A 20,332-nucleotide genomic window follows, 5' to 3' on the forward strand; every position below is an offset into this window, starting at 1 on the left:
ACCGGGTGAATAAAATAAAAGCGCCGTAGTGGGTGGCGCCTTTTTTTTTTTAAATCACTGCCCCAGGTGAGTACAAAGGCGCCAGGAAATTGACAAGGTGCCACTTGTGCTCAGTGGAGGAGCTCAGTGGGGGAGCAACTGCTACTGCTCATCTCCGCCTCCTCCCCTGAGCGCGCCGCCTCCACTCTGCTTCTCCCCCCCACCCCCTTCCAGGCTTGCTGGGCCAAACAGCTGATTGGCGCAGCAAGCTTGGAAGGAAGGAAGAAGCGGAGCGGCGGCAGCACGCTCAGGGAGGAGACGGAGGCAGAGCGGAGGTGAGCTGGGGCAGGGAGCAGTTCCTCTCCCTACCCTGATATAATGCGGCCTCACCTATAACATGGGAGATTTTTTGGTTCCCGAGGACTGCGTTATATCGGGGTAGAGGTGTACTTGGTATCTTAGATGCAGAGAACCAATAGTCTAGAAAATAGACAAACTTTTCTTTAAACAAACATCACAAACACTACATTCTACATTTTTAACTTCTTCTTTCACTGTGCTACTTTCCTCAGATCCCCTGCCAGAAGCAAAAAAACCAGAACCTTTTATTGAGATTGCCACATCTTAAAAATCAGAGTCTCTCAAAATATGGAATTCTTGTTCCATTAAGTGTTTGGAGTAAAAGCCACCAACTGATTCAAATATCTACTACTTCTTGGTGTGTGTCTGTATGGTATAAAAGCCATGCATGTACATGTCATACTGTTAGCATTTGACCCACCTAGCGAGGTTACTCAGATCAAAAGACATCTAAAATAGTTAGCAGTGAAACAAATCTTAAGTGGAGTAGAAAAGCAATAATCTTTACTGTGGACAACTGCAGGGAAAGAATTAAAGCATTAGGAATGGCAACACTGCAGAGTTGTATAATAAGTGACAAATACAAATGAGTAAAGCATAACAGAAGCATAAACCATTTCATACGCCCTTTTAAGTGTGTATCACTGTTTTTATTTTTAAAAGTTTTGAACAAGAGTCTTTACCTGGAGGTGCGGTGTGCTTGTATTCAAGCTTGTGCTGTGGATTCTTCCTGCAAAGAATGAAAACCAATACAATAAAATCATTTCCTGCCCTTGCATCACTCGTTTCTTCATTCAAGAATTATTCACTGCACAATGGAAGCAATCATCAAACTTTAGGGGATGTGAATGAAATTTAAATTAATCACTATGGAGTTTCAAATCACTTATCTGCAGCTCTCTCGATATAATAGTAAAAAGAAACAGCCCCTCAAAAAAACTTTTATGTTACAGTAATCAATATAACTGACTTTAGCTCGCTAGAATCAGCACTCTCATATGTATTTATCTATGGCACTTATAGACCCCCACTACTGTGTCTCAATCTTTAATATACTCCTCTTAGTATTTCCTATTTCATATGGTCTTTCAAAAAAGAACTAGATAAATTCATGGAGGATAGGTGTCCCTAGCCTCTGTCTTCCAGAAGCTGGGAATGGGTGATGGGATGGATCACTTGATGATTACCTGTTCTGTTCATTCCTTCTGGGGCACCTGGCATTGGCCACTGTCAGAAGACAGGGTACTGGGCTAGATGGACCTTTGGTCTGATCCAGTATGGCTATTTTTATGTTCTTATCACCTGTACTTTACAGATGGAGATCTGAGGCACACAGAGAATAAATGACTTGCCCAAAGTCACACAGGAAGTCTGTGACAGAGCAGGAAACTGAACTCAGGCCTCCCAAGTCGTTCGCTAGTGTCCTAATCACGGCACCATCCTTCCCCTACACGCCTCATTTGTTCAGCACAGTTTGTTCACCATTTTCAAAAGCATAATAGGTCCATGTTTGTGACACTTCTATACCTCAAAATAGCACCCTAGAACCCCCATATTCATCACTGTGATATGATTATATGTTTTGTACAATGCATGCCTTGTAAGGTATCATTTTAAAAGTCATTTTCAAATCATTTGATTTGCTGAACATTGGGTTGTACGTACTATCACTGTATGTGAAGTTATGAAGTATTGCTATATGTGGTACTGAGATGTCTGTGTACTGTGGATGTCTATGTAAGTGCAGTGCCTGTCAGAGGCTTGTAGCTTGACATTAGCATCAGTATGAGAGACAGCCCAGAATGGTGGGTTTGGAGGGCTCAGTGGTTCCACAGCCCAGGCTGCACCCCGAAGACCCCGTCACAATGTTGATTTATTAAGAACCATCATTGGTTATGCATTTCCTAGATTCTTTTACATGAGTTCCAATGCTCAACCCATGCACATACCCTCAAAAGGGGCAGGAAATATATTTTTAAAAGGCTAAAGCTAGCCATATAATACTATAAATGTCTTACTTCAGCAAGGAACATGCCCAATTATTTTTAAACAAGTTAATCATTTTACATTTTAATTACTTATTACATTTAAGGGTCATACATGTCAAAGAGGATTCAACTTCAAATGTCATTGTAGACAGTGTTCATGTGCTGAATATTCTGCAGGAAGTGTACACACTGAAAAAAATCCCCCATAAAGTGGATTTGTACGCTGGAAACAGACTCTAAAAACACTGTGGCAGGGTTTTTTGTTTATCATCTGTCACAGATTTCTATGCAAATATGCTCCATTTACAAGTAAAAACTATTTTTCCCCTCAATTACCAGCCCCAAGAATCAGTCAAGCTAGCACCCAAGATAAGTTTCTGTCTGTTTTTTCTAATCACCAGCAATACAGCCCTTGAAGTCAATGGGACCACTCGTGTTCATGTACTTTGCTGGATCAGAGCTAGAGTACTCAGCATCTTGCAGGAATGAACCTTAATTAGTAAACCAATATTAAGAATTGTATTTTGTTTAGAATTTAATTTCACAGCAGTGCTCTCAACTTTCCCTTGAGGTTGTTTTCAAATCTCATTAACATCAATAGAAATAACTTAGAGTGTTAATAGCAGAGATCAATGCAAGGGAGGAAGAAGATGGTTCGTTAGCTCTATATAGAAATATGGTGGTAGATAAAAATAAAATCACCTCCCACTTCACAAGAAAAAAACAATCAAGATTAATTTTCTTCCCCTTCTGCATCTTAAATTTTTGCTATAGTGGTCTTTATAGAAGCTGTGATAAGGGATAATTATTTACTCAACTTGCACACTGAGAAACAGGAAAAATAAAGAGTGGCAATCACATGCAATTGAATGGAATTTTTATTACAGGTGTCAGAAAGCTTCTAGAGCAGAGGTCGGCAACCCTTCAGAAGTGGTGCGCCGAATCTTCATTTATTCACTCTAATTTAAGGTTTCACGTGCCAGTAATACATTTTAACGTTTTTAGAAGGTCTCTTTCTATAAGTCTATATTATATAACTAAACTATTGTTGTATGTAAAGTAAACAAGGTTTTCAAAATGTTTAAGAAGCTTCATTTAAAATTAAATTAAAATGCTGATCTTACGCCGCCAGCCTGGGGTTCTGTTCACCTAGGCCGGCAGCAGGCTGAGCAGGGTCTGCGGCCGGGAACCCAGACCTGGGGGGGGTGTTCAGGGCAGAGGGCTGGGTGTGTGAGGGGGTTCAGGGGTCAGGGCAGAAGGCTGGGGGTATGGGGAAGAAGGCTGGTTGTGTGTGGGAGTTCAGGGGTCAGGGCAGAGGGACAGGGGCTGTGGGGGTGCAGGGTAGAAAGCTGGGTGTTGGGGGGTTCAGGGATCAGGGCAGAGGGCAGTGGCGGTGGAGGGGGTTCAGGGGTCAGGGCAGAGGGCAGTGGGAGTGTGCAGGGCAGAAGGCTGGGTGTGTGGAGGGGTTCAGGGGTCAGGGCAGAGGGCCAGGGGGTGTAGGGCAGAAGGCTGGGTGTGTGTGGGGGTTCAGGGGTCAGGGCAGAGGGTTGGGGGCTGTGGAGGTGCAGGGCAGAAGGCTGGGTGTGGGGGGGGTGTTCAGGGGTCAGGGCAGAGGGGGAGTTCAGGGGTCAGAGCAGAGGGCAGTGGGGGTGTGGGGGTGCAGGGCAGAAGACTGGGTGTGTGGGGGGGTTCAGGGCAGAGGGCGTGTGGGGGGGTTCAGGGCAGAGGGCTGGGGGTGTGGGGGTGCAGGGCAGAAGGCTGGGTGTGTGGGGGGTTCAAAGGTCAGGGCAGAGGGCTGGGGGTGTGTGAGGGGGTGCAGGGCAGAAGGCTGAGAGTGTGGGGGGGGGTCAGGGCAGAGGGCTGGGGTGCTCAGCTCGTAGGGGTGCTCCCAGCCCCCTGCCATGAGACGCTCACGGCAGAGGGCTGGAAGGGATATGCCCTGTTCCACCCCCTTCCCCAAGGCCCCGTCCCTACCTCTTCTCTGTCTCCTCTACGGAGCTGTGTGCACGCTGCCGCTCTTCCCCCTCCCCCTCACAAGGGCCATCAGCTGATTGGTGCAGGGAAGGGGAGGGGAGAGGCAGGAAAGCACCACGCTGGGGGAAGAAGTGGGGGAGGGGAAGCTTGGCTGCTGCAGGACCAAGCTTCTGCCTCCTGCCCCCGCAGAGGAGAGCAGTGGGCGGGGGGGCTGAGTGGAACTGGGGGCTGGGACTGAGGCAGCGTGCCACTCAAAATCGGCTTGTGTGCTGTAGGTTGCCAACCCCTGTTCTAGAGTCATAAAAACACTGCAAAAAATAATAATCATGCAAGATCCTGAAAGCCTGCACCATGAATCACAGGGGATCCTGTACTGAGATGACAGAGTTTACCTTTAATAATGGAATTAAAACAGTGTGAAGCCACAAAGTGTGAAACAAATGATATCTGGCCTATAGAGGAAATGAAATATGTACAACTAGCATACAGCCTGAAACAGCATATTTGCTCAAAAGTGCAATTTTGAAGACAACAGTAACTTTTCATTAAATCTGTTTAAGTAGGACATTCGATCTACAATCTGTAATTTTAGTTTCTACAGTTCTTTGTTCACGAATACCCCTAAACAAACTATGTAACCCTGTCCTCCTCACTGAATTTATTGCTAACACAGAAACTTTCCAGTGATTTCAGTGGCCTTTGGATCAGGCCTACAATTCTGAAAGCCAAACTGTAGCCTCCCATGGTAAAGTCAAGAGGACTCTTAAAATTTCATGAGATTCAGTATGTAGCGTTTGCTGTGAAGGCTCCCCTCTGGAGGAAAAAATTACAGGACCTTCAAAACCAGAGGAACTGAGGAACAAAAAGATCTAAATCCACAGATCTTGGGGTCTCTTTGAGCTTTGTTTGTCCATTCTGCTCCTCAAAACACGTTTTCCCCCCTTTTCAGAAACTACATTGTATTGTCAGTCAATCCAGTGGAACCCACTGCATTTGGGAAAAAGACTAATGGCCTAAGGATAATAGACCATATAGGAAGGCCTAATTTTCCGAACAAGAGTCTTGCTAAGAGAGTAAAGCCTGGTCTACACTACGCGTTTAAACCGGTTTTAGGAGCGTAAAACCGATTTAACGCCACACCCGTCCACACTAAGAGGCCCTTTATATCGGTATAAAGGGCTCTTTAAACCGGTTTCTGTACTCCTCCCTAACGAGAGGAGTAGCGCTAATATCGGTATTACCATATCGGATTGGGGTTAGTGTGGCCGCAGATCGACGGTATTGGCCTCCGGGCGGTATCCCACAGTGCACTACTGACCACTCTGGACAGCAATCTGAACTCGGATGCAGTGGCCAGGTAGACAGGAAAAGCCCCGCGAACTTTTGAATATTTCCTGTTTGCCCAGCGTGGAGCTCCGATCAGCACGGGTGGTGATGCAGTTAAAAATCAAAATAAAGAAAGAGCTCCCGCATGGACGATGCGGACGTGATCGCTGTAAGGGCAGGCAAATCTGTTCTATCAGCGCTCAAAATCATTTTTTAAATATCTCCAGACAGATGCCACAGCAGGGACTCAGCGCACTGCTGCGTGACAAGCGTAACGGAAAGCCAAAGAATCAAATGGACGCTCATGGACTGGAGGACTCAAGCTATCCCACAGTTCCTGCAGTCTCTGAAAAGCATTTGCATTCTTGGCTGAGCTCCAAATGCTTCTAGGGTCAAAAACAGTGTCCGCGGTGGGTCAGGGCATAGCTAGGCAATTTACGCACACCCCCACCCACCCCCAGAAGTGAAAGGGAAAACAATCCTCTCTTGACTCTTTTACATGTCACCCTATCTTTACTGAATGCTGCAGATAGACGCGATGGTGCAGCACTCAACACCAACATCCTTGCTCCCCCCACGCTATGGATGGCTGATGGTACAAAACGACTGGTATCCGTCCTCATCATCAGCCTATTGGCACATGGGGCAGTGCAAAAGGACTGGTAACCATGCTGACTAGCATCTGTTAGGTCGATCAAGGGCGCCTGGCCCTAATTTTTCCTGGTAGATGGTACAATATGGCTGATAACCATCGTCATCATAGCAACAGGGGGCTGAGCTCCATCAGCCCCCACCCTTCATGTGTAAAGAAAAGATTCAATTGCCCCTGAACTAGCAGAGGGATGCTGGGCTCCTCTCCTACACACTCCTTACTGTCCTGTCTGGACTATCATAGCAGCTGGAGGCTGCCTTCCACTCATATCTCACTAACAAGTCACTGTGTCTTATTCCTGCATTCTTTATTACTTCATCACACAAGTGGGGCGACAATGCTACGGTAGCCCAGGAAGGCTGAGGGAAGAACGGAATGAACAGGTGGGGTTGTTGCAGGAGCACCCCCTGTGAATAGAATACAGCTCATAATTTCTGCAGGATCTGACACAGAGCAGCTGTGCTCTCTGGTTCTCTGATACAGTGGTTCTCTAGTACACTTGCCCATATTCTAGGCAGGACTGATTCTATTTTTAGATACCAAAAAGGAGGGATTGACTCAGGGAGTCATTCCCAATTTTGGCTTTTGCGCCCCTGGCTAAGAGCAGCCAGGGGCACTTATGACAGCAGCAAATGGCACAGTGCAAAAGGACTGGTAGCCACGATCATCTTATTACCAATTTATGGTATGGTAGATGGTACAATATGGCTGATAACCATCTCTGCTATCATGCAAAAGCAAAAGCATGCTGCTGTGTAGCGCTGCTGAATCGCCTCTGTGAGCGGCATCTAGTACACATACGGTGACAGTCACAAAAGGCGAAACAGGCTCCATGATTGCCATGCTATGGCATCTTCCAGGGCAATCCAGGGAAAAAAGGCATGAAATGCTTGTCTGCCGTTGCTTTCCCAGCGGAAGGAGTGACTGACGACATTTACCCAGAACCACCCGCGACAATGATTTTTGCCGCATCAGGCACTGGGATCTCAACCCGGAAATTCAAAGGGGCGGGGGAGGCTGCGGGAACTATGGGATAGCTACGGAATAGCTACTCACAGTGCAATGCTCCAGAAATCGACGCTAGCCTCGGACCGTGGACACACACCACCGATTTAATGTGTTTAGTGTGGCCGCGCACACTCGATTTTATACAATCTGTTTTGTTAAACCGGTTTATGTAAATTCGGAATAATCCCATAGTGTAGACGTACCCTAAGTCTACTTTGACTTGTCTTGGGAACTTGGACTTCTACTGATAGGTTCACAGACTGTTTAGAGATAACATGTGCTTGGACTACAAAAAAAAACATTCTCCAGATAAGACAAAGTCCTCACGTGTGTGAGAGTTTTGGAGGAAAACCATGGAAAGTTCCAGGAGTCCATCACATGACCAGTGCTACCTATGGATGTCAGAGATATAATACAAAGGACTCCAAGAGTGGGGGTTTTCCCCCCCTCTCATTTGATGGTGTCCGCCCCTTTTCTTTTGGTTTTCTTTATTTTGCACTCAGAGTTGCAGGTCTAATGGGTGATAGCCAACTAACACAAGTAACATTCCATACAAGACAGTGGTTTTTTCAGTTGTTTTTGTTAGGATGGCCAACTTTCTAATTGCGCAAAACTGAACACCCCTGCCCTGCCTCTTCCCTGAGGCCCCACCCCTCCTCCAAGGCCCCACCCCCGGTCACTCCATCCCCGCTCTCTCGGTCATTCACTCTCCCCCACCCTCACTCCGGCTGGAGGTAAGGGCTCCGTGGTGGGGCCAGGGATGAGGGGTTTGGGGTGCATGAGAGGGCTCCGGGCTGGGGCCAAGGGGTTTGGAATGTAGGAAGGAGCTCAGGGATGGGGCAGGGGGTGGGAACCTTTGCAGGCTCTGGGGTGGGGCCAGGAATGCGGGGTTTGGGGTACACAAGGGGGCTCTAGGAGGGAGTTTGGAGTGTGGGAGGGAGCTCAGGGCTGGGGTAGGGGGTTGGGGTGGGGGAGGGGAATGTGGGCTCTGGGAGGGAGTTTGGGTGCAGGTGGGGGCTCAGAGCTGGGGATCAAACGGCGCTTATCTTAGGGGGCTCCAGGAAATGTCCGGCATGTCCAGCTCCTAGGTGGAGGGGCCAAAGGGCTCTGCGCACTGTCCAGGAACCACGGCCAATGGGAGCTGCAGAGCCAGCGCTCAGGGAGGGGGCAGCGTGTGGAACCTCCGTGGCTGCCCCTGCACTGAGAAGCAGACAGGCTGGCCACTTCTGGGATTCGCAGGGAGCTTGCCTTAGCCCTGCTGTGCCGCCAACCGGACTTTTAGCGGCCTGTTCAGCAGTGGTGATTAGAGCAGCCAAAGTCTCTTTTTGACCGGGCATTCTGGTCAAAAACCAGATGCCTGGCATCCCTAGTTGTTGATGGATGTTATCTCATTGTCCCCCCCCCAGCCTTTTGACAGCTACTATACCTGTTTAATCTTATTTCTGTTATTCCAGAAAGACAAAATTTCTGTTGGAACAACCTAATTGTCTTAATATACAGTACTAGTTTCAGTTTCTTTTTAACAGTGTTTTTACAAGTGTTCATAGTGAAGCAGTTTATGACAATAGTTTATATAGTTTAATATTTTCAGAACTTCACACTACATTTTTAGGCACATATGAAGGGACGTTTAAGTTAAGCCATGTTCACTTAGATGTGCTGTCAATTACACATGAGGCTTTTCAGAAAAACATGCATGAGTCCAATTTTACAATAAAAAGTTGTTTTTAAAACACCGAAGTCTCACTTTTGTGTCATACTGAAGAGTGTATTCTGCCAAATTATCTTTATTGTGCTTTGTTCTACAATTTATATCAGGGTCCGACAATATCACTGTATTTCTCAGCAGACAGAAAAACAGAATCTTTCCAGTTGCATTTAACGTTTTCTGTTTTACTAATCATTTAAACAGTGTTCCTATACTACAGAACATTTTTCAGGACAACTAATGATTTTGGGTTAGATTTTCAGAGATGCCGAGCACCCAAAGCAATTATTAAATTTAGTTGGAACCGATAGTGCTCAGCGACTCTAAAAATACACGCAACATACAAAACAGGCTTGTACTTGATGGTATAGGAAAATGATTATCTGAACTTAAACTATTCAAGATTTGGGTTTTCTGAATTTTAGATATATGTCATCCAAGTCAGATAGTTGAGATTAACCTGTGTTCAGAAGTTTTAAACTTTATATAGTTTGAAATTAGTGTAATACTTCAATATATACCTATTCAGGATTTTTTAAGGAGTGAATTTAGGGCTTGTGAGTAGTTGCTGAATTAATACCTGGAGACTTTATTCAGATACAGCATGGGCAGTGGTAACGTAAGCTTCCCCAGCAGTATCTCCTCCCTGCAACAAGAACACACTTCCAGGGTGAAAGGGAGGTTTCCATACTCCAGTTACACACGCAGATCCATGGGCCCCTCGGAATACAGTCAATGGCAGCAGCAGTGCTGCTGGGGAAACTTCATGAGCCAGAGACTGATAAAAGATGGTTACTCACCGTAGTAACCGTTGTTCTTCGAGATGTGTTGCTCCTATCCATTCCAGTCAGGTGTGTGCGCCGTGCGTGCACGGCTCTTCGGAACATTTTTACCCTAGCAACTCCGGCGGGCCGGCTGGGCGCCCCTTGGAGTGGCGCCGCCATGGCGCTGAATATATACCCCAGCCGGCCCGTCCGCTCCTCAGTTCCTTCTTGCCGGCTACTCCGACAGTGGGGAAGGAGGGCGGGTCTGGAATGGATAGGAGCAACACATCTCGAAGAACAACAGTTACTACGGTGAGTAACCGTCTTTTCTTCTTCGAGTGATTGCTCCTATGCATTCCAGTCAGGTGATTCCCAAGCCTTACCTAGACGGTGGGGTCGGAGTGAGACGTGGCAGAGTGTAAGACTGCTGAGCCGAAGGCAGCATCGTCTCTGGATTGCTGCACCAACGCGTAGTGGGAAGCGAAGGTGTGGACAGAAGACCAGGTGGCTGCTCTACAGATGTCCTGGATGGGGACATGGGCCAGGAAGGCGGCTGACAAGGCATGCGCCCTCGTCGAGTGAACGGTGAGGCGGCATGGTAGCACGCCAGCAAGCTCGTAGCACGTCCAGATACATGCCGTCACCCAGGAGGAAATCCGCTGCGAGGAGACCGGCTCGCCTTTCATGCGGTCGGCAACCGCTACAAACAGCTGTGGCGAACGCCGGAAGGGCTTCATCCGCTCGATATAAAAAGCGAGGGCCCTGCGGACATCGAGGGTGTGAAGCTGCTGCTCGCGAGGTGAGGTGTGCGGCTTCGGGAAGAAGACCGGGAGGAAGATCTCCTGATTGAGGTGAAAGGCCGACACCACCTTAGGGAGGAAGGCCGGGTGTGGTCGAAGCTGCACCTTGTCTCCGTGGAAGACGGTGTATGGTGGACCAACCGTTAGGGCACGGAGCTCAGAAACTCGTCTTGCCGATGTAATTGTGACGAGGAAGGCTGTCTTCCAGGAGAGATAGAGTAGAGAACACGTGGCCAGGGGCTCGAAGGGCGGTCCCATAAGCTTGGCCAGAACGAGATTTAAATCCCAGGTCGGGGTAGGACGGTGCACCGGCAGGTACAAGCGGTCCAGGCCTTTAAGGAAGCGGGAAACCATCTGGTTGGAGAAGATGGACCGACCTCCCATGGATGGACGAAAGGCGGACACGGCTGCCAGGTGCACCTTCAAGGAGGAGACCACGAGTCCTTGTTCTTTAAGGTACCAGAGGTAGTCCAGGATTGTAGGGATAGGGACGAGGAAGGGATTAAGGCCGCGCTGATCGCACCAGAGAGCGAAACGCTTCCATTTCGCGAGGTAGGTGGAGCGAGTGGAAGGCTTCCTGCTTTCAAGTAGGACTTGCTGTACTGCCGCCGAACAGTCCCTCTCTGTGTGGGTCAACCACGCAGGTACCAAGCTGTAAGATGGAGGGACTGTAGGTTCGGATGGCAAAGTCTGCCGAAGTCTTGTGTGATGAGGTCCGGCCATAATGGAAAGGGAATGGGATTCCGAACGGAGAGCTCGAGCAGCAGGGTGTATCAGTGCTGCCTCGGCCAGGCCGGAGCGACGAGTATTAGGTGGGCCCTGTCCCTCCAAAGCTTGAGTAGCACCCGGTGTATGAGCGGGAACGGAGGGAAGGCGTAGAGGAGGTGATCCGTCCAGGAGCAGAGGAATGCGTCCGACAGGGAGCCTGGAGAGCGACCCTGGTACGAACAAAACTGGTGACACTTCCTGTTCTCCTTGGAGGCAAACAGGTCTATCTGGGGAAACCCCCACCTCCGGAAAATTGTGTACACGACATCCGGACGGAGGGACCACTCGTGGGAGAGGAACGACCTGCTGAGATGGTCGGCCAACGTGTTCTGCACTCCTGGAAGAAAGGACGCTTCCAGGCGAATCGAGTGGGTCACGCAGAAGTCCCACAGGAGCATCGCTTCCTTGCAGAGCGGGGAGGAGCGGGCTCCGCCCTGCTTGTTCACATAGAACATTGCCGTCGTGTTGTCCGTGAACACCGCTACGCATCGGCCTTGCAGACGGGCGCGGAAGGTGTGGCACGCCAAGCAGATTGCTCACAGCTCCCTGACATTGATGTGGAGGGAGAGCTCCTGGGGCGACCAGAGACCCTGGGTGTGAAGGTCGCCCAGGTGGGCCCCCCATCCCAACGCCGAGGCATCCGTGGTGAGGGTGACGGATGGTTGAGGGGGGCGGAACGGAACCCCTGCACATACGATCTCTGGGTCCAGCCACCAGTTGAGGGAGTTGAGGGTCGGTTTCGTGACCGTGACTACCATGTCTGTGGAGTCGCGGTGTGGGCGGTACACTGACGCCAGCCAGGATTGAAACGGGCGAAGGCGCAGTCTCGCGTAGGCGGTGACGAACGTGCAGGATGCCATGTGACCCAGGAGGCGTAGGCAGGACCAAACTGTTGTAGTGGGAAAGGTGTGCAGGTCTCGGATGATGGAGACCATCGTCTGGTGCCGAGGTCGAGGGAGGCAGGCCCTGGCTACCGTGGAGTCGAGGACTGCTCCGATGAACTCCACTCTCTGTGATGGAGTCAAAGAGGACTTTTCGGCATTGACAAGAAGGCCCAGTACCCGAAACAGGGATAGTATTTCGGACATTTGGTCTGCTACCAGTTGTCGGGATGGTCCGCGAACCAGCCAGTCATCGAGATACGGGTAGACGTGAATGCGACGACGGCGGAGGTGTGCAGCAACTACTGCCATGCACTTGGTGAAGACCCTCGGCGCGGTGGACAGGCCGAAGGGTAGTACCGCAAACTGGTAGTGCGCACTGTTGACCACAAAACGCAGGTAGCGTCGATGGGGAGGGTAGATCGCGATATGGAAGTACGCGTCCTTCATATCGAGGGCGGCAAACCAGTCTCCCGGATCCAGGGAGGGGATAATGGACCCCAGGGTTACCATGCGAAATTTGGGCTTGACCAGGTACTTGTTGAGCTCTCGGAGGTCCAGTATAGGCCGGAGACCACCTTTCACCTTGGGGATGAGAAAATAACGGGAATAGAATCCCCTGCCCCGCATATCGTTCGGCACCTCCTCTATGGCACCCAAGCTCAACAGAGTCTCGACCTCTTGTAGGAGGAATTGCTCGTGAGAGGGGTCCCTGAAGAGGGACGGGGAGGGTGAATGGGAGGGTGGGGGCGAAATAAACTGGAGGCGATACCCGTGCTGGATAGTATAAAGTACCCAGTTGTCCGTCGTTATTCAGGACCATGCCGGGAGGAAGTGAGAAAGGCGGTTGTAAAATAAACGGGAAGGATCCTGGGAAGAGACTGATGGGCCGTCCTCGGGCGTCCCGTCAAAACGCCTGCTTGGGCCCTTGCGGGGCCTTGGACGATGCCTGGGCCTGGTTACGCTTGGTGCCGGACGGCCTACGGCGGTTTAGACCGTTTCGCCGACTATTATACGGCCGCGATCTGGCCTGGGTAAAAGGCCGGTAGGGCTGTTGTTGCCGGAATGACCGCCTCTGGGTAGCCGGTGTGTGCATACCCAGAGTGCGAATAGCGATACGACCATCCTTGAGGGTCTGAATCCTGGAGTCCGTTTTCTCCGAGAACAGACCGTGAGTCTCAAAGGGGAGGTCCTGCAGGGTATATTGCACCTCCGGCGGCAAGGTGGAGGACTGCAGCCAGGAGATGCGCCGCATATCACTCCTGAGGCCAAAGTTCTGGCCCGAGTCCGCTGAGTCCAGAGCAGCCTGGATGGAGGACCGGGAGGCTTTCCTGCCCTCTTCGACGAGAGCGGAGAACTCCTGTCGGGAAGCTGTCGGGATCAGCTCCGAGAACTTCGTCAGGGACCCGAAAATGTCGAAGGTGTAACGAGCCAGGAGGGCCAACTGGTTGGCAATCCGGAGCTGGAGACCCCCTGCCGAATACACCTTTCGGCCCAACAGGTCCATGCGCCTGGCGTCCTTGGACTTTGGCGTCGGGGCTGGCTGTCCATGCCTCTCACGGTCATTAACAGACTGGACTATGAGGGAATCTGGAGTGGGGTGGGTGTACAAATACTCGTATCCGGTGGGGGGGACCGAGTATTTCCGTTCGACACCCCGTGCGGTAGGAGGGACGGATGCCGGTGCCTGCCAGATGGTAGTGGCATTCCTCTGGATAGTCCGGATGAACGGGAGGGCCACCCGCAGCGGGGGCTCCGCTCCGATCACCCTGGTCACCGGGTCGTCATCCTCTGGGACCTCCGCCACCGGGAGGTCAATAGCCTTTGCCACCCTGCGAAGAAGGTCCTGGTGGGCCCGCAAGTCAATCGGAGGGGGTTCCGCCGTAGAAGCCCCCGCCACCGCCTCATCCGGTGAGGAAGACGAGGATAGAGTTTGGACCACCACATCTGCCGGTGGTTGCTCCGGAGGGCAGGAAGCCGTGTCGTGTCCCGGATGCTCCGCGGGACCAGGTGGCGACAAGGCCTCACCCGGTGGTGATGGGGGAGGCCTGCTCACCGTGGCTTCTGGCACCCTGTGTTCAGCACCCGCGGGATGCAGGGGGAAAGGGAGCCCTTGGGGCTCGTGATAGGCCCAGGGGACCCAAAACCCCCACTGCTGTGGTCCAAGGTCCTGGGTCTGGATGCCAGCTCGGAGATCTCTTCCGCTGCCCGCCTGAGAGGCGACCGACGGCTGACGCGAAGGCCACGGGGGGGCAGAGGCGCTGACGGAGTGCGCCGTGGAAGGTGGCAGTTTGTCCCCGGATGGTGCCGAGGATCGGTGCCGAGCGTCGCGGTGCCAGGATGGAGATCGGGACCGTCGTTTGCTTCGGTACCGGGAGCATGACCGCGACCTCGATCGACGGTGACGGGAGCGGCTTCGGGAGTCGTGGTGCCGAGAACGGTACCGGGAGCCAGACCTCCTATGGTACCGGCGGTCCGGTGACCGGGACCGTTGCCGAGAGTGCGACCGGTACCGCGATGCTGAACGGTACCGGGACTGCGACCGGTGCCGAGACGGGGAGCAGTACCGAGACGGTGATCGGTGTCGGGATCGGGAGCGGTGTGTCACCGACCGTTTCCTGGATCGGGACCGGGACCAAGACTTGGAGCGCCGTCTATCCCGTCTGTCAGGGGTCGGGGGCCGCATCATTGCCGGCTTGCCCACCGACTGAACAGCCCGCACCGGCGGTGCCAGGGGCCAGAGGCTCGGTGCCTCTGTGAGCTCGATAAGCTCTCTCGCCGTCGAGAAGGTCTCAGGCGTGGACGGGAGAGGCAGCTCGACCGCGGATGGCACCGGGGAGCAAGGAGGTACCGGACTCGATGGCTCTTGAGGTGCCGGAGTCAACGGAACCGTGCACGGATTGTGCACTACCACAGCCGGTGCCGGAGGTGCCGGTGATGGCTGGGTAAGTTGTCCCGGAGCATGCGGCTTAGAAGCCGAGTGCGCCGTCTTCCGCTTCCTCGGTGGAGAGAGGGAACGGTGCTGGGACGTCGGTGCCGTCTGCGAAGATCGAGCAGTGTCGGTGCCGGGGCGGCTCGGTGCCGCTGGTGCGCTGCGCGCCGAGGACGGTTTCGGTGCCGCTGGGGACGGCGCGGGAGGTTGAAGTGCCACCTCTGTAAGGAGCTGCTTGAGGCGAGAGTCCCGCTCCTTTCTGGTGCGCGGCTTAAACGCCGTGCAGATCGGGCACTTATCTGTCCTGTGAGATTCCCCGAGGCAGCGCAGGCAGGAGTCGTGCGGGTCGCCAACGGGCATGTGCCGCTGGCAAGCCGCACAGGGCTTAAATCCCGGTGCCTTGGGCATGAGCCCGCACCGGATGTGGAAGAAGAGGGGCTAAACCCCCCTAATTCCCTTACTATACTATAACTAACTAAACTTATTCAACTAAACTAACAACTAAACTAAGTTAACCAACTATGTACACTGAAGCAATGGAGAAACGCTAGGGATGTGGAGGTAAGGGAGCGCTCCACTGTTCCAACTGGCCATCACGGGCGGTAAGAAGGAACTGAGGAGCGGACGGGCCGGCTGGGGTATATATTCAGCGCCATGGCGGCGCCACTCCAGGGGGCGCCCAGCCGGCCCGCCGGAGTTGCTAGGGTAAAAATGTTCCGAAGAGCCGTGCACGCATGGCGCGCACACCTGACTGGAATGCATAGGAGCAATCACTCGAAGAAGAACACTGCTCTACAGCCAAAATGCTTCTGAAATAAATGTAGTCAAACTTTACTAATTCTGAGAACGAAAATGATGCTTAAAATTGTTGATTGGCTCTAGTTTTCAAGATATGCTATTGGGTCAGTATATACAACCCTTGACTTGGGAATAGCGGAGGATAAGTGAGTTATAAAGGGAAGGGATCTAAATTTAAACCAGAAATGACTAAAATACATCTTTGACTGGATCTATGAATAAATCTATGACTGGGTTTGGACAGTACTTGCTTTTTAGGCAAAACAATGAATGATGCAATCTGAAGCTAGTATTGCGTCATACATGATATGAATTGCATCATGTTATTCCTAGAAGTCACGGATGATGCAATCATAATGAAGCTTACATCACTCTGCTGAACAAATTGCCCTATATCAGCTCTAGAAATCATACAGTGTCGTGCTCTCTTATTTGTCAGTGTTTGATTTTGCAAAGGGACACATTTCTGTTTAGCCAAAGTGAGCAGAGATGCCTCGTACTTGTGTGAACAGTGCAGATAACTTCTGCTATGTTTGTGGTGAATTGACTTTTGCATCACAAAAGCGCAGTATAACCACTATGGTTAAGAAAGCCTATCACCTTTATTTTGGCTGCAAAATTGGAGATCAGGACAAGAGGTGGGCCCCACACATATGCTGCAACACTTGTGCAACAAATCTTCGCCAGTGGTTGAACAGGAAAAGGAAATCTATGCCTTTTGCAGTGCCAATGATTTGGAGAGAGCCAACAGATCATACCAGCAATTGTTACTTCTGCATGGTGCCTCCAGTTGGGAAAGGTGTGTCAAAGAAGAAAAAGTGGACTGTGCATTATCCAAACATTCCATCAGCTATACGCCCAGTACCCCACAGAGAAGGACTGCCGGTTCCTGATGCACCAGAATCATTCTCACTTGAGTCAGATGAGAAAGAGGATGAAACTTCTGGTCCTGAACCATCAATGTCACAGGACCCACATTTTCTCCCATCCTCCTCCTCTGAACCACACCTCATAACACAAGGTGAACTGAATGACCTTGTCAGGGATTTGGAACTACCCAAAAGAAGGATAAGAGGAGATATGATTGCACTCTTTAAATATATCAGAGGGATAAATACCAGGGAAGGAGAGGAATTATTTCAGCTCAGTGCTAATGTGGACACGAGGACAAACGGATATAAATTGTCAGTCAGGAAATTTAGGCTTGAAATTAGACGAAGGTTTCTAACCATCAGAGGAGTGCAATTCTGGAACAGCCTACCGAGGGAAACAGTGGGGGCGAAGGACCTCCATGACTTTAAGATTAAGCTGGATAAGTTTATGGAGGGGATGGTATGATAGGATAACGGGTTTAGTCAATAGGTCAATAACGTGCCACACTGGTAATTAGTACAAAGGGTCAATGTTGGGATATTGTTAGCCTTTTCCAGAGGGTCTGGCTGGAGAGTCTTGCCCACATGCTCGGGGTTCAGCTGATCGCCATATTTGGGGTCGGGAAGGAATTTTCCTCCAGGGTAGATTGGCAGTGGCCCTGGAGGTTTTTTGCCTTCCTCCGAAGCATGGGGCAGGGGTCGCTTGCTGGTGGATTATCTGCTACTTGAAGTCTTTAAATCATGATTTGGAGCATTCAACAGCAGAGTCAAGGGAGAGAATTAGTTCAGGAGTGGGTGGCTCGGCTTATGTGGCCTGCATCTTGCAGGAGGTCAGACTAGATGATCATAATGGTCCCTTCTGATCTTGAATTCTATGATTCTATGATTCTAAGAGTAAGGCAGAGCTGTTGGGCTCCAGACTACAGCAGTGGAACCTCCTGGCAGGTGATGTTAGGGTTTCCATGTTCCGTGACTGTCAAAAGGATCTTGTCCCATTCTTCTTCATGGAAGGTGATCTTGTAGCCTGCAACAACATCAATGGTGTGATGGCAGCCCTCAACATCGTTCACGATCCAGATGAGTGGAGACTGTTCATTGATTCATGGAAGACGAGTCTTAAAGCTGTTTTACTGCATAATGGCAATGTTTTGCCATCAATTCCAGTTGGTCATGCAGTCCATATGAAGGATAACCTATGACAACATGAAACAACTTTTGAGGTGCATAAACTATGACCAACATCAGTGGCAGCTTTGTGGCGATTTGAAGGTTGTTGCTCTCTTGCTTGGTCTGCAGACTGGATACACAAAGTACTACTGTTTTCTCTGCAAATGGGATAGTCGTGCAAGAGATTCCCACTACATCAGGAAAGACTGGCCACTCCGACAGTCATTGGAGCCTGGGAGGAAAAGTGTTCAGCATCCACCACTTGTTGAATCAAGGAAGATTTTGTTACCACCCTTACACATCAAGCTGGGTCTGATGAAGAACTTTGTCTTTTATTTTTATTTTTTTATATAATTGGAGATATACCAATCTCCTAGAACTGGAAGGGACCTTGAAAGGTCATTGAGTCCAGCCCCCTGCCTTTGCTAGCAGGACCAATTTTTTGCCCCAGATCCCTAAGTGGCCTCCTCAAGGATTGAACTCACAACCCTGGGTTTAGCAGGCCAATGCTCAAACCACTGAGCTATCCCTCCCCCCCTTTGTCAAGGCCATTGACAAAACACAAGCAGATTTCAAGTACCTCCGTGGAAAATTTCCAAGGTTAAGTGAAGCTAAGATAAAGGAAGGTGTCTTTGTTGGTCCTCAGATTCGAGAACTTCTTTGAGATGATGCATTTGACCATGCACTGCGTGGCAAGGAAAAGACGGCATGGAAAGCCTTCCAGTTAGTGGCAATAAATTTTCTCGGAAACAACAAGGCAGACAACTACAGGTTGTTGGTGGAAAACCTCCTCAAGGCATACAAAAGCCTTGGTTGCAACATGTCACTAAAGATACATTTTTTGCACTCTCATCTACATTTTTTTCCACCGAACTGCGGAGCAGTGAGCGACGAGCACGGCGAGCGATTTCACTAGGACATTGCAACAATGGAGAAACGCTATCAGGGCAAATGGAGCCCATCAGTGCTTGCAGACTATTGCTGGACAGTGACAAGAGATGCTCCATTTAATGATTACAAGAAACAAGCCAAAAAGTGCCGAGTAGACACTGAATAGGACTAAACTATGTACATAATAGTTTTTTGCCTTTTGTTTCATAATAAATTTTAGTTAGATAACCCTTTTGCTGATTTTTAAAGTGTTACATAAACAGGACAGGTGAAATATTATCATGTAAAGCAACCATAAACACATGAAAAGACCTAGGTTTACAATTTATGATTAAAACTCTACTATCTACACAATGTACATAGACATAAAATGTAAAAACTTAAATATCTTAGAAACAGTAGCCAATCAGTTGTTTTAATTGTCATATTTGAATTCAGCACATCAAAATACATAATAGCACATTTTATCTCTGAAGCAGACGACTTCTCAAAAATTGTAGACCAGTGTAATAGAAGCAATGCCGCTCATCACTATGTACCCAGTTCAAATCCAACTCAAGATAGTATATGCCAAAAGCAGTTACCATACAATTTTTGCACCAGTGGCTATGATGAAATGAGATTGTGGTTTCAATTCAATTCTTACAGGACAGACGATCTGGCCATTCTGGGATCCTCATTTAAGTCACAGCAGGTTGTTTTGATGCAGATGCTCAGATGGCAATTCTCAAGAATACATTATAAAGAGACATCAGGGAGACAAGAATTCTCAGTTTTTGTGGCTGCTTGAAATATAGATATAGATATTCTGTAACTGAATACCAAAAATATTTTGGGAGTTCACATTCCAGTATTAATTGGCTCCCCACAAAAAAACCCTAAGGCAGTTCAACTGCATGCATTTTTTAACAAAATTCAAGGAAAACAACTCAGCCATATACCACTATGATGTATGTTTGTTTTTTTAAAGACACCAATTATTGAAACCCACATTGTTCAATAATGATGAGTGCACATCGCTAGGCATGTGATATTATTTGTTATTTATGGCACCCAGTCACATTTGCTATTAGTTGAAGCTTTAATATAATCTACAAAAAACATTCTTGCTATAAAAACTGCCTTGTGAATCCTCGTTGCTCAACTAATCTAATTTTCTTTAAATTTCACAGAGAAAAGTCTAGGTATTCTCTAAAAAGCACTTAGTTGAATTTGTCAAACAAAGAGAAGAAGCAGTTTATTTGATTTGTGATTTTGTAACTACTGTTTCCCAAAATATCAGATTTCAAGGAAGTCTGAAGCACAGAGTGATATTTAACTGAATGAGAACTCGGTTGCCAAAACATTAGAGGAGTAAGTTAATGACTTCTCAAGTGCTATATTTAAGACTAGATCTATATATACACACACACTGAGAAGTAAACCCACAATATCTAATGGATTGGATTTGTCACACAGAATACA

At 49.4% G+C, this 20,332-nt stretch overlaps 1 protein-coding gene across 3 annotated transcripts in view; it reads right to left on the minus strand.

Annotated features, from left to right (window-relative positions):
• The window catches only part of APLF (aprataxin and PNKP like factor), a 135,063-nt gene that overhangs the window by 20,202 nt on the left and 94,529 nt on the right, over nt 1-20,332 (minus strand). For all 3 annotated transcript variants that reach the window (XM_045009945.1, XM_045009946.1, XM_045009947.1), the window contains one exon: nt 1,023-1,069. In XM_045009945.1, coding sequence (XP_044865880.1) covers nt 1,023-1,069 — 47 coding nt within the window. The remainder of the gene's footprint in view (nt 1-1,022; nt 1,070-20,332) is intronic.

This window comes from Mauremys mutica, chromosome 3, assembly GCF_020497125.1.
Source record: "Mauremys mutica isolate MM-2020 ecotype Southern chromosome 3, ASM2049712v1, whole genome shotgun sequence".
In the NCBI taxonomy this organism is placed as follows: Eukaryota; Metazoa; Chordata; order Testudines; family Geoemydidae; genus Mauremys; species Mauremys mutica.